The 14596-nt window shown below is 34.9% G+C and overlaps 1 protein-coding gene across 1 annotated transcript in view; it reads left to right on the top strand.

The window, feature by feature from the left end:
- The window catches only part of SPRED1 (sprouty related EVH1 domain containing 1), a 108641-nt gene extending 96219 nt beyond the window's left edge, over nucleotides 1-12422 (top strand). Inside the window, exons 6-7 of the mRNA XM_023230275.2 lie at nucleotides 3283-3384; nucleotides 6184-12422. Of these exons, the coding sequence (XP_023086043.1) occupies nucleotides 3283-3384; nucleotides 6184-6834 (753 nt within the window). The 3' untranslated portion in view covers nucleotides 6835-12422. The remainder of the gene's footprint in view (nucleotides 1-3282; nucleotides 3385-6183) is intronic.
- Nucleotides 12423-14596: the final 2174 nt, after the last annotated feature.

The raw sequence follows: 14596 nt of genomic DNA, 5'->3' as shown, positions 1-14596 counted from the left end.
GACTCCATCTCTAACATATAAATTTATATATATATAAAAATTAGCCGGGCACGGTGGTACACACCTGTAGTCTCAGCTACTCAGGAATCTAAAGCAGGAGAATTGCTTGAGCCAGGGAGGTCCAGGCTGCAGTGAGCCACGCACACCATTGCACTCAATCTGGGTGATAGAGTGAGACCTCGTCTCAAAAAAAAAAAAAAAAAGAAAACAAAAGTCTTTTGGATGGATACATACATTGTTTCAAAGTCTTAAAGGCCTGGAAGCCATTATATAGTTCTTTAACTCAGTTTCTTTTACTTTCACATTATCGGGTTCATTTCACTGTAGACAAATATGACAGCATATGTCAGAGATTTATGACGTGTTTAATACATAAAAAAGAATATATTCACTGAATACTTGAGAAACCACCAAACAACTTAAAACAGGAACACCCCCAATCTATACCTTTGCTTTCATCCTAGAGATAACTATTTCCTGGAATTGTTTTTGTCGGACATTCTCATGCTTTCCTTGATAGTTCTAAAACTTGTTTCTTTTTATTCTCCCAATTGGATATTTCAGTTGTTTTCAGGTTTTTGTTGTTATAGGCATACTGCTAGTACAGACTTTCTTGTCTGCAGCTATTCATGTGCATGAGTTTCTTTAGAGTATTTAGCATTGGATTTTTGACATTGATGTGCTACAGAAGGTTCTGGGACAAGTTGGACTTTAGGATTGATGTGTATGTACCATGTGTACAGGGAATATGTATTGAGTATTTGAAAGACTTTGGAAATAACTGTGATTGTTCCTTTACAAATGGATTTTACCTGCATGCTCTCACATGGCCTTTTGCTAGGTAATCAAATGTTCTGTGTCACTTGTCTGTATATTCTGGATTCAGATCTTTCTGAGTTTTATTTGCAGCTAGTATCTGCTAGTTTGTGATTATTTTTCACTCTTTGTGGTGTTTTGGTGAACAGACATTATACATTTTAATGCAGTTGAATTTATGATACCTTTTATTATTTTTACAGACCCCTCCCTATCCTTATCTTAAAGATTATCTTCCTAATCTAAAAGTTTTAAAGTTTTGTCTTTAACCCACTTTAAATTGATTTCTGTGGTAGGGATCAAATTTTATTTTTTCACATAGGTTACTAATTGTCCCCTCACTGTATATTGGAGCCTTTCTCTGCACTGATACGCAGTACCATATCCGTCACGTCAGATTGCTTTGTATGTTTGAGTATTTCTGATGTCTCTAATCGAAATTAGTGCCACATTGTCATCTTTACTCTAGAAATGCTGTAGCTCTATAATTACTTAATATTTGTAGAGAAAGTGCCTAACTTTGTTATTCCTCTTGGATCTCCCCCCTCTCCCGCCCCGATTTGGCTGTTTACCCTTTTAAAAAAATTAGAATCAGCTTGTCAAATCTGGTGACAAATCCTTTTATGGTTTATATATTTGAATTGCTCTGAATGTGTATATTAGTTTAGGGGATAATTTATCATCTTATTCGTGAATATGCTATATCCCTCTGTTTAGCTCTTTTTCTGTATCTTTACATAAAACTTTGCATTTTCTTTGTGAAAGGATAATACATATTTTATAGGATTATTTATTTGTACCATTTTTATTGTTTTATTGTAAATGGAATCCTTTTAAAATTTTAATTGTGACCAGCTTTGAAGAGGCATCTCTTATGACTTTTTCAGCTGATAAATTTTCCTGAAGATTATAGCAAAAGTACCACATTTTGAGGATATTAAAAAGCAGAAATTAATTGGGGTGTAACTTATCACATCTGTTTTTAGTAAGTGTGCAAAGGTCAATACTGTCCATTTATTTGTCTTTTCACTTAGAGATTGTGTGAGAGAACTAATATTCAGATACCCTATTGACTCAGGTAGTTTTCAAAGTGTGTATTGTTTAAGTGGTGTGTATGACTTTTTTCTGAGACAGTGGTGAGAAAATGGACATTTTTACTCTTTAAAATAGTTCTTAGAAATACATATTTAATATACTAGTTGAGGTCATTGTATTCTACCAGGAAAGAAAATTGTTCTCTGTGCTTCCTTTTGTGTAATGTTCTTCTGTTTTTCACTTGACCAAACACCTAGCTTATTCTGTGTTTCCTTCAAGTCACATTTCCTTTCATGCCTTCCCAGACCATTTAATCCATAGTTATTTCCTCTTGTTAATTTCTAAATTCTTACATATTCTACTTATAAACATAGAATGGCCTCCATATTGTATCATTAAATGCAGAAACCAAGGGCACAGTACAAAGGGTCCTATTTTAAAGTTGTGTGTGTGTGTGTATGTGTAAAAATTTTTGGAAGAATACACTAAAAAAATTTTTTTTATGATAGCTTTTAAAACTGGGACTGAAAGTCTAAGATGGAAGGAAGATTTTTACTTCATGTGCTTTTATACTATTTGAAAATTTTGCTATCTGCATCTGTTACTATTTATTTTCAGGGTTATAGTTTTATTAAGTATATAACAGTAGGAGTTGGATCAAAATTATCTGGAAAAATAAGAAGTAAACAAAATTGCCAAAATGTTGATGATAACTGAAGCTAGATAATAGACCTGTGGTGATTCATTACATTATTCTCTCCTTTTATGTGTGTTGGAATTTTTCACCATAAAATTTTAAAAATTAAACATTCATACATTTTAGCTGTAATTTAGGTCTGAAATGGGCTTTGCAATTCAAAACACTTATAAATGTATCAGGACACTAAAGATTCCTATTTTTTTATTGCTATGTAATTCACCTACCACAAAATCATCCTTTAAAAAAGTATATAATTTGGTGGTTTTTATTACATTCACAAGCTTATGCAGCCATCAGCAGTATCAAATTCCATATCACTTCCCAAAAAACCCACACTGATTATCAGTCATTGCCACTCCTTCCCTATTCCCAGCCCCTGGCAACCCTTATTGTGACATGTGTAACTACTTTATTTCTTTTTGTGGTTGAATAATATTCCACCTATGGATTTACTGCATTTTGTTTATCCATTCATTAGTTGATGAGTATTTGGGTTGTTTGTACTTTTTTGACTATGTATTCATTACTTGTTAAAGTTTAAATGTGTAAGAAAAGACCTACAGTTTTTGTTTGTGTTTTAGGTGGGGGGAAATAATTGTATTTTATTCTCAAAACCGTTTTTGAAAAACTTTACTGCTAATAGGTTATGAGGTTTTGGAATATACACTGTACATAGTTGCATTAAAGGTAAAATTCTTGTGTCATTTAAGTAGAAATTGTTTGTATTTTAGATAACATTTGGTCAGCCAGGCTTGGACATTCAGAGCAGAAGTATGGAATATGTACAGCGGCAAATATCCAAGGAATGTGGAAGCCTGAAGTCCCAAAATAGGGTAAGTAATGTTAGTTTATCTTCTGATTTAGAATTTAACTAATTAGCATACAGGTGAAGTTTTCCAGTCTTTCTAATTCTCCATATAGTTGAATTGTACTAGAAAATTTTTCATTGTGTAAGTTTGCTGCATATGTGCTTATAAACGCCGTTAGTTAAAAACTTTCCAAACTTCTCATTCGAGTCTAAAAGATTTCTGGAGCTTTTCGTCAGATAGGACCAAAAGGAATTATATATTGTTAATTTAATAAACTGTATCTGTCACCCCACCTTTAGCTCAGACCTAAAAATTTTTTTAACCCTAATTCCATATATCTGGGGAACAGAAATGTGCCCCAAACTGAGTCAGATGCGTACTTGTAGTAGACTAGTCACTATGTCCAGGAACTAGAGCTAAAGATACAAATTTGTCTAGTTAGAAGACTGCATTTATGGATGATGGAAGGAGTCAAAAGACTTAATTTTGTTCTTTGGCCTCAAAGAGCCAACCTTCCCAGAAGGGTTGTGGAGATAGGGGTATTTTACGTCATTTTTCAGAGACTTTTTGTGTACCAAAGCTATAAACATGTATGTCTTTGTAGTAATTTGCTAGGACTCCCACAACAAAATACTACAGACTGGGTAGCTTCAACAACAGAAATTTGTTCTCTTAAAATTCTTAGAAGTCCAAGATCAAAGTTGTTGGTAGGTTTGGTTTCTTCTGAGTACTTTCTTCTTGGCTTGCAGGTAGCTGCCTTTTGACTTTGCCCTCACATGGTCTTTCCTCTGCACGTACATCCCTGGTGTCTTTCTCTGTGTGTCCAAATTTCTTCATAAAGAAAACAGTCAGATTGGATTGAAGTCTCTCCTAAGGGCCACATTTTAACTTAGTCACCTCTTAAAAGGCTCTGTCTCCAAATGCAGTCGCATTACTGGAGGCTAGGGCCTCAGCATATGAATTTGAAGAGGACATAAGTCAGACCATAACATTTTGTCCTTTGTCCCCAAATTCACGCCCTTCTCACATGCAAAATACATTCATCCTCATCCCAGCAGCCCCAAAGATATAACCCATTCCAGCATCAACTCTTAAGTCCCAAATCTCATCCGAATAACATCTTTCAATCAAGTGTGGGTAAGACAAGGTACATATATCTTAAGGCAAAATTCGTCTTCAGCTATGAACCTGTGAAATTTGTAATTTCATAGTACAAATACTATGATAGGATAGGTTAGAGAATATCATGATAGGAAAGGTACAGGATAGGCATTCCTATTCAAAAAGTGAGAAGTTGAATGGAAGAAAGATGTCATGGGTCCCAAGCAATTCCAAAACCTTACAATAATTCCATTAGATTTTTAAACTTTTTAAAATATTTTAAGATTTTTAAAAAAAGATTTTAGGATTAAGAATAATCCTTTTTGTTTTAATATTCTGCCTTCTGAGCCCACTGGAATGGTAGCCCCACCCTCTCAGCTATAGGTGTCAGCATTGCCCCCAGGGCTCTGGGCTGCTACAGCCTGGCCCACTGACACTGAGGAATTGACCCCACCCTCTGGAACTGAGGAGAAAACTGCCTGCCTTCAGGCTCATTCTTCCCTTTTCTTGAAAGATAAGTCATATTTCACATTACTCCCTTGGCCCATCCTGTAGAATTCCAGAAGTCCAACAGTCTTCCTTCATTTTGTCCTGACTCTGTCCCCTTCAATCCAGATTGACAGCATTTCGTTTTACCATATGATTGTCCAACCACACCCTAGATATTCTCTCTGAACATGCTTTCTCATTTTATTGCAAATGGGTAGACATAGAACGTATCAAATCTTCATATTCTATTCCTTTTTGCTTAACAGTTTCGTCTTTCAATTTGTGTCTTTCCTCTCGAATGTTACTATAAGCAGCAAGGAAAAACGAGACTACATCTTCAACACTTTGCTTAGAAATATCTGCTAAATATTTAGGTTAATCACTCACAAGTTCTACTTTCCAAAAAACACAGGAACACAATTTAGCCAGGTTATTTGCTGCTTTATAACACAGGTTGCCTTCCTTCCAGTGTCCAAAACATGTTCTTCATTTCCGTCTGAGATCTTACCAGAATCACTTTTAAAGTCCATATTTAGAAGCAACAGTATCTTCAAGGCTCTTTCTAACATGCATCTCAAAATACTTTGCACCTCTACCCATTACCCAGTTCCAAAACCATTTCCACATTTTTAGGTATTTGTTAGAGTGACACCGCACTTTGACTAATACTGACACTAAGATCAGTATTAGTCAAGGTTTTCCAGAGTAGAACCAACAGGATGGATGGATGGATGGACGGACGGACGGACAGACGGACGGGCAGGCGGACGGAGGGACGGATGGAGGGAGGGAGGGACGGACGGACAGAGGGACGAACGGATGGAGGGACGGACAGAGGGACGGACGGACGGATTTTATTTTAAGGAAATGGCTCATGCAATAGTAGAGGTACAGATCCAAAATCTGCAGGGTAGGCTGTCTGGAGACCCAAGAAATAGTTGTAGTCTGCGTCCACAGGCACCCTGCTGGCAGAATTTTTCTTGCTCAGGAGGAGCTCAGTCTTAGTTCTAGTAAAGCCTTCAGTGGATTTCATGAGGTCCACCTACATCACAGAAGGTACTGTGCTTTGTTCATAGTCCACCAATTGAAATGTAGATCTCATCCCAAAAACATATCACGGAAACATCCAGAATAATATTTGAACAAATATCTGGACACTGTGGCCCCACCAAGGTGACACATAAAATTAACCATCACAGCCCTCATTGCAGTTTTTATCTGTTTCTTTTTTAGGTCCCTTTAAAATCAATCAGACATGTCAGCTTTCAAGATGAGGATGAGATTGTCAGAATAAACCCTCGAGATATCTTAATACGTCGCTATGCAGACTACAGACATCCTGACATGTGGAAAAATGACTTGGAAAGAGATGATGCTGATTCCAGTATTCAGTTTTCTAAACCAGACAGTAAAAAATCAGACTATCTGTACTCTTGTGGGGAGGAGACTAAGTTAAGTTCACCTAAAGACTCTGTGGTATTTAAGACGCAGCCTTCCTCATTAAAAATTAAGAAGTCAAAACGAAGAAAAGAGGATGGTGAACGTTCTCGCTGCGTATACTGCCAGGAAAGGTTTAATCACGAAGAAAATGTCAGGGGAAAATGTCAGGATGCTCCAGACCCTATTAAAAGATGCATATATCAAGTTAGTTGCATGCTCTGTGCAGAGAGCATGTTGTATCATTGTATGTCAGACTCAGAGGGAGATTTTTCTGATCCCTGTTCGTGTGACACTAGCGACGACAAGTTCTGCTTGCGATGGTTAGCCCTGGTAGCTTTGTCTTTCATTGTACCATGTATGTGCTGCTACGTCCCTTTGAGAATGTGCCATCGCTGTGGTGAGGCATGTGGTTGCTGTGGTGGGAAACATAAAGCTGCTGGATGAAATGGTCCAGTGCCAAAATGAGCTTAAAATCTTTGTTTCCAGGAATTAGCTAACTTGGATTTGTGGAAGCTTTTGGCAAGCAATATGGAATCTTGCCTGGTATCATTGGGGCCACACATGGAGGAAGCAGAACTCATCAGTTCTTGGCGTTTCACGCCATGCCTAACTTTTCCCTTGAGTGCATGGCATGTTTTGTTACAGGTTGTAGAGTATTTGCAGAAGGAAACCATTTCTGGTTATTTGGCTATAAAAAGTCAGCATAAAATATGATCCAACTAAAAGGGATTAATTTTTTGGCATTTTTGTATATTTATGCGTTAGGTGATGGGACTTTTAAAGGTTTGAATTTATTAGGACATGAACTAAAAATAAAAGTGCACTAGGGGACAGTTGATTTCAATTTAAGAAAAGTTAACACTTGGCAATTACAAGAAGTAAAACAAGTGCAACTAAATCATTTATTAGTTGTTTTTTGAAAGCAGTTTTATGTATAAATAACAAATGTTTATATTTAACTAAATGTAAGGTACGAATTATTACATATTAAACTTTTCTTCCCCTTCCTAGTTCTGAAGTAGATATATATATATATGTATATCTACTGTCACATTCCATATATTTTGAATATTTAACTCATCTAGTTAATAATGTTTTTATTCCATGTGAATGATTTGATATTTTCATCCTTATTTCTCTTTGGCTACAATTTATATTGAGTTATATCTGTACATTCTGGTAATCTAAAATCCTTAAAAATACTCTAATAGCCTTGAGTGACCAACTTTTTTTTTAAAGCACAGATGTAATTGTCTAATGTTTTGATGGGAACGTAACACTTATTTTTATATAAAAAGAGACTGAGTAAACAAACATTATAGAAAAAAAGTGAAGTTTTTTAGTTGTTTTTGTGGTATTCAACCAGCAAGTTGTTTTCTTTCAGAGTTTCCTCCTTCAAAAAATTATATTGCATTTACAAATGTTTTACAAGGCAGAAAGTTTGACTGGATAGTCAGTGTAAAAGCTTCCTCTTGAGATCTTCATTTATCATTCTGCTAAACCAGAATATGTTCAGCTGTGTTACTAATTTTTTAGCTTAATCCTCAGTGCTTATTATTTACATAACAATGATAACTTTTTATCAGTTACATTTTATTTTTATTTAAACTGGCCAAAAGCAAAATTATTTTATGTTAAAATGTGTGCTAAACTATCCCAGGAAAGTATTTAATCCAACATTGTAAATGAAGTATCTTGTACATATAAATGTATTTCTTTTGCAGAGCATTATATTACTGGATGTTTAATTTACAAAATAGTTGGATAAATGTTCCAACAAACTTTAAAGTACCTTGAAGTCAAATTGTCTATTTTTGTTTTTGTTGTTGTTTTCTTAAGTGTTACATTAAAACTCTAACCAAGGAAAGGGTTCTTTAAGAACATTCCCTTAGAGGGATAAAGTTGAGAAGTGTGCCTTTTTTTTAATGGCTTGAAGTTTCAGAGGTGATAAAAATTAAAATCACACTACCATTTGAAGCTCATTTTCTATGCAGGTTTTTAAACGTCATTTATGTATCGTTCTTTTTATATATCACACTTAAGCTTGTGTTAGCTTTTTTCTTTTGCCCCAGATTAAACGGAACAATGTATATAACACTATCTGTCTGTAAAATACTTTTTTTAAGAAAGCATTTATATTTATATGACAGCTTGAACTGACAACATTGTGTATATAGATCATCTTGAAGTATTATTTCACATTGAAAAGAAGAAAAATATATTGATAACTATAGATGTTATGAAGAAGAGGGTATTTCTAGTTTTGTACTAAAAATCAATTGGATGAACTAAATCCAAAACATGACACTGTAGCAGCAGTTTTAAGTCTTATTTTTACTGTTTATATATTTGAATGCTGCTACAACAGATGATCTTCATCCCTGAAGTTTTCAGCTAAGCTTGGTTTCCTAGAATAGACTGTTAACTTTCAAAATTTTTATTGGTGAAATGGAAATACTGTTTTTCCTTGTGAATGAATTTTCATATTTGTAAGTGCTAAGTTTATAATTCAGGTTTGATCAAGGTGTGAATTACTGAAGAAAATAACTTGCTGGCTCTATAGGAAAATGCTGTGGAAATGAACTGTGTATATACTTCTGGGAGGAACAAATTTAATCATTTCTTCTGTTAAGCACTAATCAGTATAGTGCAACTCCTGGTTCTGTACTGTATTTTATATGCAACATATATGCTTTAATATTTTAATGTTTGTGCATTAATATTTTCAATTTGTTTAACCACTTTGCTGCTAAGATTTTGCCGTCCCATTCCCATTTTTTCCTTTACAATTTTAAACAAGTTTCTTCATTAAAAACTATGGTGATGAAATGGTTTTTATTTTACCTTGGATCTTTATAGTTAACATACCCAGTTTCTAAATCAGTCTACAAGATTAACTGATGATATAATGTTCTCTGAATCCCTATGTGGAAATTTTCTTTTGAGTAAATTAGAATTCCTTTGTGAAAGCAAATGGGTAGTTTAAATCACTGATTCTTAAACATGTGTATAGGCACGTTCAGGAACTTTTCTCATTCTCTGTACAGATTTCAGCACTGCCAATTGGCTTTTCCTCTAAAACTTTTCTTTGTTTTTATCTGATATAAGCAGATGGCTCAAGACAGCTGCTTCAGTAATAGTATTGAAAATGGAATCATCTAGATGGTATGACAAGCAAGACTGGTCCGATGAACTTGTTTTGTTCAGAATTGATAATTCTTAAATGATATTTTTTCCTGGCTTGAAAAGGGACATCATTTGATTTCTGAAGAAGTATGTCATGTGGAGCTTCAGCACCACCTACTGGATGATTTCCAGGCCAGAGACATGAGATGGCAATAGGGATCTCTAACAGGGTTCATCACTACTACCATTAAAGGGCTATTTATGTGGTGACCACCTCTACCAGGGAAACCAGGAATAAGAACTATCTCAAAGGAATTGTAAAATGGTTATTTTCCTAATGTGTCTTGTTGGCTTGCTGAAAGATTTTAAGCACTTTTTTCTTACATATGCTGTTTTAAAATATTGGTTGATATTTGGGACTGGCAATCAAACTTAATGGATGTACTGAGGCATTTATAGAACCAGTTGCTTTAACTCTCAAAAGCCATTACCAAAATGGTATTTTTTTCCTCCTTCTGCCAGTCAGGGAGAATTTTTAAAAATAGTTCTCAAAACATGGAAAAACATAATCACACCTGTATTTTATCATGACAACTTCAGAAAGAGTATGTGTGTACGTTTCTGGTTTTTTTGAGACGGAGTTTCACTTTTATTGCTCAGGCTGGAGTGCAATGGTGCAATCTCAGCTCCCTGCAACCTCTGCTCCCTGGGTTCAAGCGATTCTCCTGCCTCAGCCTCCCAAGTAGCTGGGATTACAGGTGCCCACCACCATGCCCAGCTAAGTTTTTGTATTTTTAGTAGAGACGGGGTTTCACCATGTTGGCCAGGCTGGACTCGAACTCTTGACCTTAGGTGATCCACCCACCTTGGCCTCCCAAAATGCTGGGATTACAGGCGTGAGCCACTGCCCCCAGCCGTGTATATGTTTCTGAGATGATGATGGGGTGGGGTTAGAATTTAAAGGGAAAAACTTGAACTACATATTTTCATTGGTTATTCAGCAGTGCCTAAAATGAGCTTTTGAAGTAATGTAAATGCACTTTGAATTCATGTGTGTAGTGCCATCTGATATCTTGGGTAAGTCTTGCTTTTTCTTTTCTTTTTCTTCTCCCTTGCCCCCTTAATTAAATGGCACAGAAATGTTTCTTAATATGCATGTAAGTCTCTAGAGACAGGAAATGTGCTTTCCTCTAAATTGGTCAATGTAAAGAATTTTAAGGATATTTCTTGTATTGAAATTTATGTTCGATTTTGTGATTACACTTGGAAATATGTGTTAAATTGGGTTTTTAATTGTAGCCCAGAGGTGCATTAAGCAAGTGTAACATTTTTTCCGCATAAAACTTAGAAAACTTTAGTTACCTGAAAGGCAAGGATTCTTTACTGATGATGATGCTCATTCTTGATTTGACTTCCATGATCACATTTCAAAGTGTAAGAGGAAGCACTAGAAACTGGCACTATTGTTGCACTAAAAAAGTCTATAAATCATGATAATAGCACCATGAGGTCTTTTGCAGTGAGACAGACATAAAGAATGAATTTATTTAAAACAAACACAACCTGAGGTGATTTACATAAACCAAAAGAAAAAAAAAAAGGCTTTAAGGTATTAGGTACTGTTTGCCTAGCAGCCAGGTGGTTATAAGACATTCATATGCTTTGGTACACTGAAATGTTAGCCATTATTCCTGAAAGCTTCTTAAATTGCATCAGTTGTTAGTTTTGAAATTTTTCAAGAATAAACGAGTTGAAAAGTCTTTGTATTAAAAATACACATAGATTTTTGTGAACATTTCCAGTGTGTAGTGTCATTTGCTTTCTATTTCTGACCTCAAAAGTGCCTCACTTGTATATTATTTCCATTAAAAGCTTGACTGCATTCTTTCTAATGAACAATGAAAAACTGTTTAACTTATGTCATAATGTGTCTCCTCAGATACAGTTAACTAGCTTGATAGTTTTGAGTATATAATGTAAATAATACATTGTAAGTTTGTAACCATTTTTGTTACATCATACCCATGTCATTGGACATACCAGATGATTATCATAAGATTTTATTTTAATGGTTTTTTTCCGTCCTGGAATTACCTGATTAAACCTCTCATGAATTCTAAAAGGACTTTTTCTTATTCTCCTAGAGCTTATCAAATTATCACATAAGAGATAATTACTGGAGGAGAAAGTAGTAAAAATGGAAGCTTTTGATAATTCTGTTCTTTAAAAGTATATTTTTAAACTGAAAGTTCACATATAGTTCATCTTAATAACATTTATTCATCCTTAATTCAGATTTTTTTTAAGTCTCTTACCTAATAACGTTATATGTATTGGTTTGGTAACATGTTGCAGCTAAGCTAATGACCTTAAGTGGCGAATGTTTAACCCAAGACTACTGATTTTTTTATATTCAAGTCAGTTTCATGGTTTTACTTAACTTACAATATAAACAAAAAATAGCGAATAATCTAAATGAAAGGTTATTAGGACAGTAATCAAAAATTGTAGTGTATCTCAACACCAGAATAAGTTGGATTACTATATTATAGTTTATTTGAAAAATCAAGGAGTAACTGTATCTTTACTATTAATTATGAAATGTAGTCTCATGTGCTTATTTACAGGTTTTTCAGAATTCACTTTACATTCTTCACATCAAGTTAATACCCACAAGTAAGTAGAATAGCTTTTATAACAGGGAAATTGAAACTAGGATTCTAGCTTGGCTTTCAATAGAAGTGTCATGCACATAATGCTCCTTAAAGAAAAAGACATCAACATCAATGGTATGAAAACTGTAGTCAGTCTCTTTAAATCTAACTGCTCTAAGATGTGCAGTTTTAGTGAGATCTGAAATGATGGTTTAAAAAATACATTCATAATAAAAGTCTAACAAAATCACAGTTGAAATATTGTTTCTTTTGTCTTTATTTTTGTTACATAATATATTTTATACATGATTACTTTTAATCCTCAAATAACCTTGTAAGTATTATCTTCCTCATTGTTCTAAGGAAGAGATTTGGGCTTCAAAAGGTCAAAATATCGGATTACATAGAGGCACTAGGTCTGAAACAAGTTGACTCCAAAGCATAGGCTTTTCTTCCCAATGTGGTTTCAGCTCTCTCAGGAGTTGCAGATGTATTTAATAAAATAATCATTCTGTTAAAATGAAATTCTGTTGTTTTAAGTTGGAGTAATTTTGTTATATAAAGGAATAGTTTCTTAATTTCTGCTCTTCCCTTGTCCATTTCTGGGCCCCCTATCTCACTGAGTTGTGGTATGTGATCCACAGTATGGCATGGAAATTTTTTAAATTGGAGAATAATTGTGATAATGCTTCAAGATATGTTAGTTGTGAGCTGATTCAATGGGAAGCACTAAAAACATACATAGTTCAGTTTGTGGAATTGTTCATTTTGCTCAATTGGTGGTTTATTGGAGGGATTCATTTTCACCAAAGTAGCAATACTCCTCCTTGAGACACTAGGAAACAATGCGCTAAAATGAGCCATGTGCTCTTCCGACCTCCCCTCGCCCCCTCCCTCCTTCGCCAAGTGATGAGCTGTTCATCTCTTGGTTATTCCATAGAGCCTGTTTTGGGAACCAAAGTTGCATTTATTGTCAGGACTACTATTTTTTATTTTGGAGACACAGTCTCACCCTATGCCCAGGCTGGAGTACAGTGAGCAATCACATTCCCCTGCAAACTTGACCTCCCAGGCTCAAACAACCTTTCCGCCTCAGCCTCCCAAGTAGCTGGGGCCACAACAATTGCCACCACACCCAGCTAATTTTTGTGTTTTTTTGTAGAGACAAGGTGTTGCTGTGTTACCCAAGCTAGTTTTGAACTCCTGGGCTCAACCAGTTCTACTTCGGCCTGCCCAAAGTGCTGAGATGACTGGCATGAGTCACCGCATCCGGCCGGGACTACTACTTAAACATGCTTCAGACGATGAGATTAGTATTCTCTCTTCTCTCAAAATTACTGATTCTGTTAACCTGGAAATAATTTATAATAACCAAGATGCTATGTGCAATTAGGAAGAAAGGAGAGCAAATTCCAGAATATTCAGTATTGAAATGTCAAGACTATTATCTCGATAATAAAATTTAAGTTAAAATTTAATTTAAACCTGTCTTTCATTTCTGTTACTTAGTTTTGTATTGCCAGTTGCAAGGCACCAATTTAAATGCTGGCTTTTTCCTTTTAAAATGTATTGTGATACATCTTCTTATAGATTTATTTTTCTTGCCAAACATAAACCCCATGTTTTGTGCTCCACATTTTTCTCTCCCCTTTTTTTCTATTAATAAAAGTAATGTTTCTCCAACTTCTCCAAATCTATGAGAGGAAGAATTGATGGAGAAGACATTTTCATGAGCATATTATACATTTTCTTTAAAAATTCTTGTATTCGTCCTAAGAAGTTCCAGCAAGCTTGAATGTATATCTTCCGTTGGTAGGGGAAGCAAATGTTTCACAATCCCTTAAAATTTAAGGGAAAACAAAGTTATATGAATTTGCAAGCTTCTAACTGGTTAATAGTTTTTGTTTAAAACTGCTGAACTAAAGTGCTAATAATAACATGTTACTCTGGAGTCTAAGAAGAAAATGGGGATCCAAACCAAATTACTTAAATAATAAAATGATAAAGTTAATTCACTGAAGTTTCAGGGCTAAGAGGCACCTTAAAGATCAGATCAGTACGACACCCTCATTTTATAAACGTGGTAATGGATCCAAGAAGGTTTAGATAGTAGTGCAAGGTTATCATTCACTTAACATACACAGTAACACAACCTGCACTCAACTCTATGTCCATAACTGCCTAAAACACATTTCTTGCAAGTACCTTAAATTCAATATGCCCAAAACTGACTTCATGATTTCCCCCATTCTTCAAACGTTTTTTTTTTTTTTGTTCTCTGCCTTGAGGTGACACCACTGCCTATCCAGTTGGCTAAGCCAGAAACCAGGTCATTAGAAATTTTTTTTTTTTTTTTTTTTTTTAGTAGAAACAATGTCTCTCTATGTTGTCCTAGCTGGTTTCAAACTCCTGAGCTCAAGAGATCC

Source organism: Piliocolobus tephrosceles, chromosome 6, assembly GCF_002776525.5.
Source record: "Piliocolobus tephrosceles isolate RC106 chromosome 6, ASM277652v3, whole genome shotgun sequence".
NCBI lineage: Eukaryota > Metazoa > Chordata > Mammalia > Primates > Cercopithecidae > Piliocolobus > Piliocolobus tephrosceles.
The sequence above is the reverse complement of the archived record's forward strand: the minus strand, read 5'-3'. Positions and strand labels throughout refer to the sequence as shown.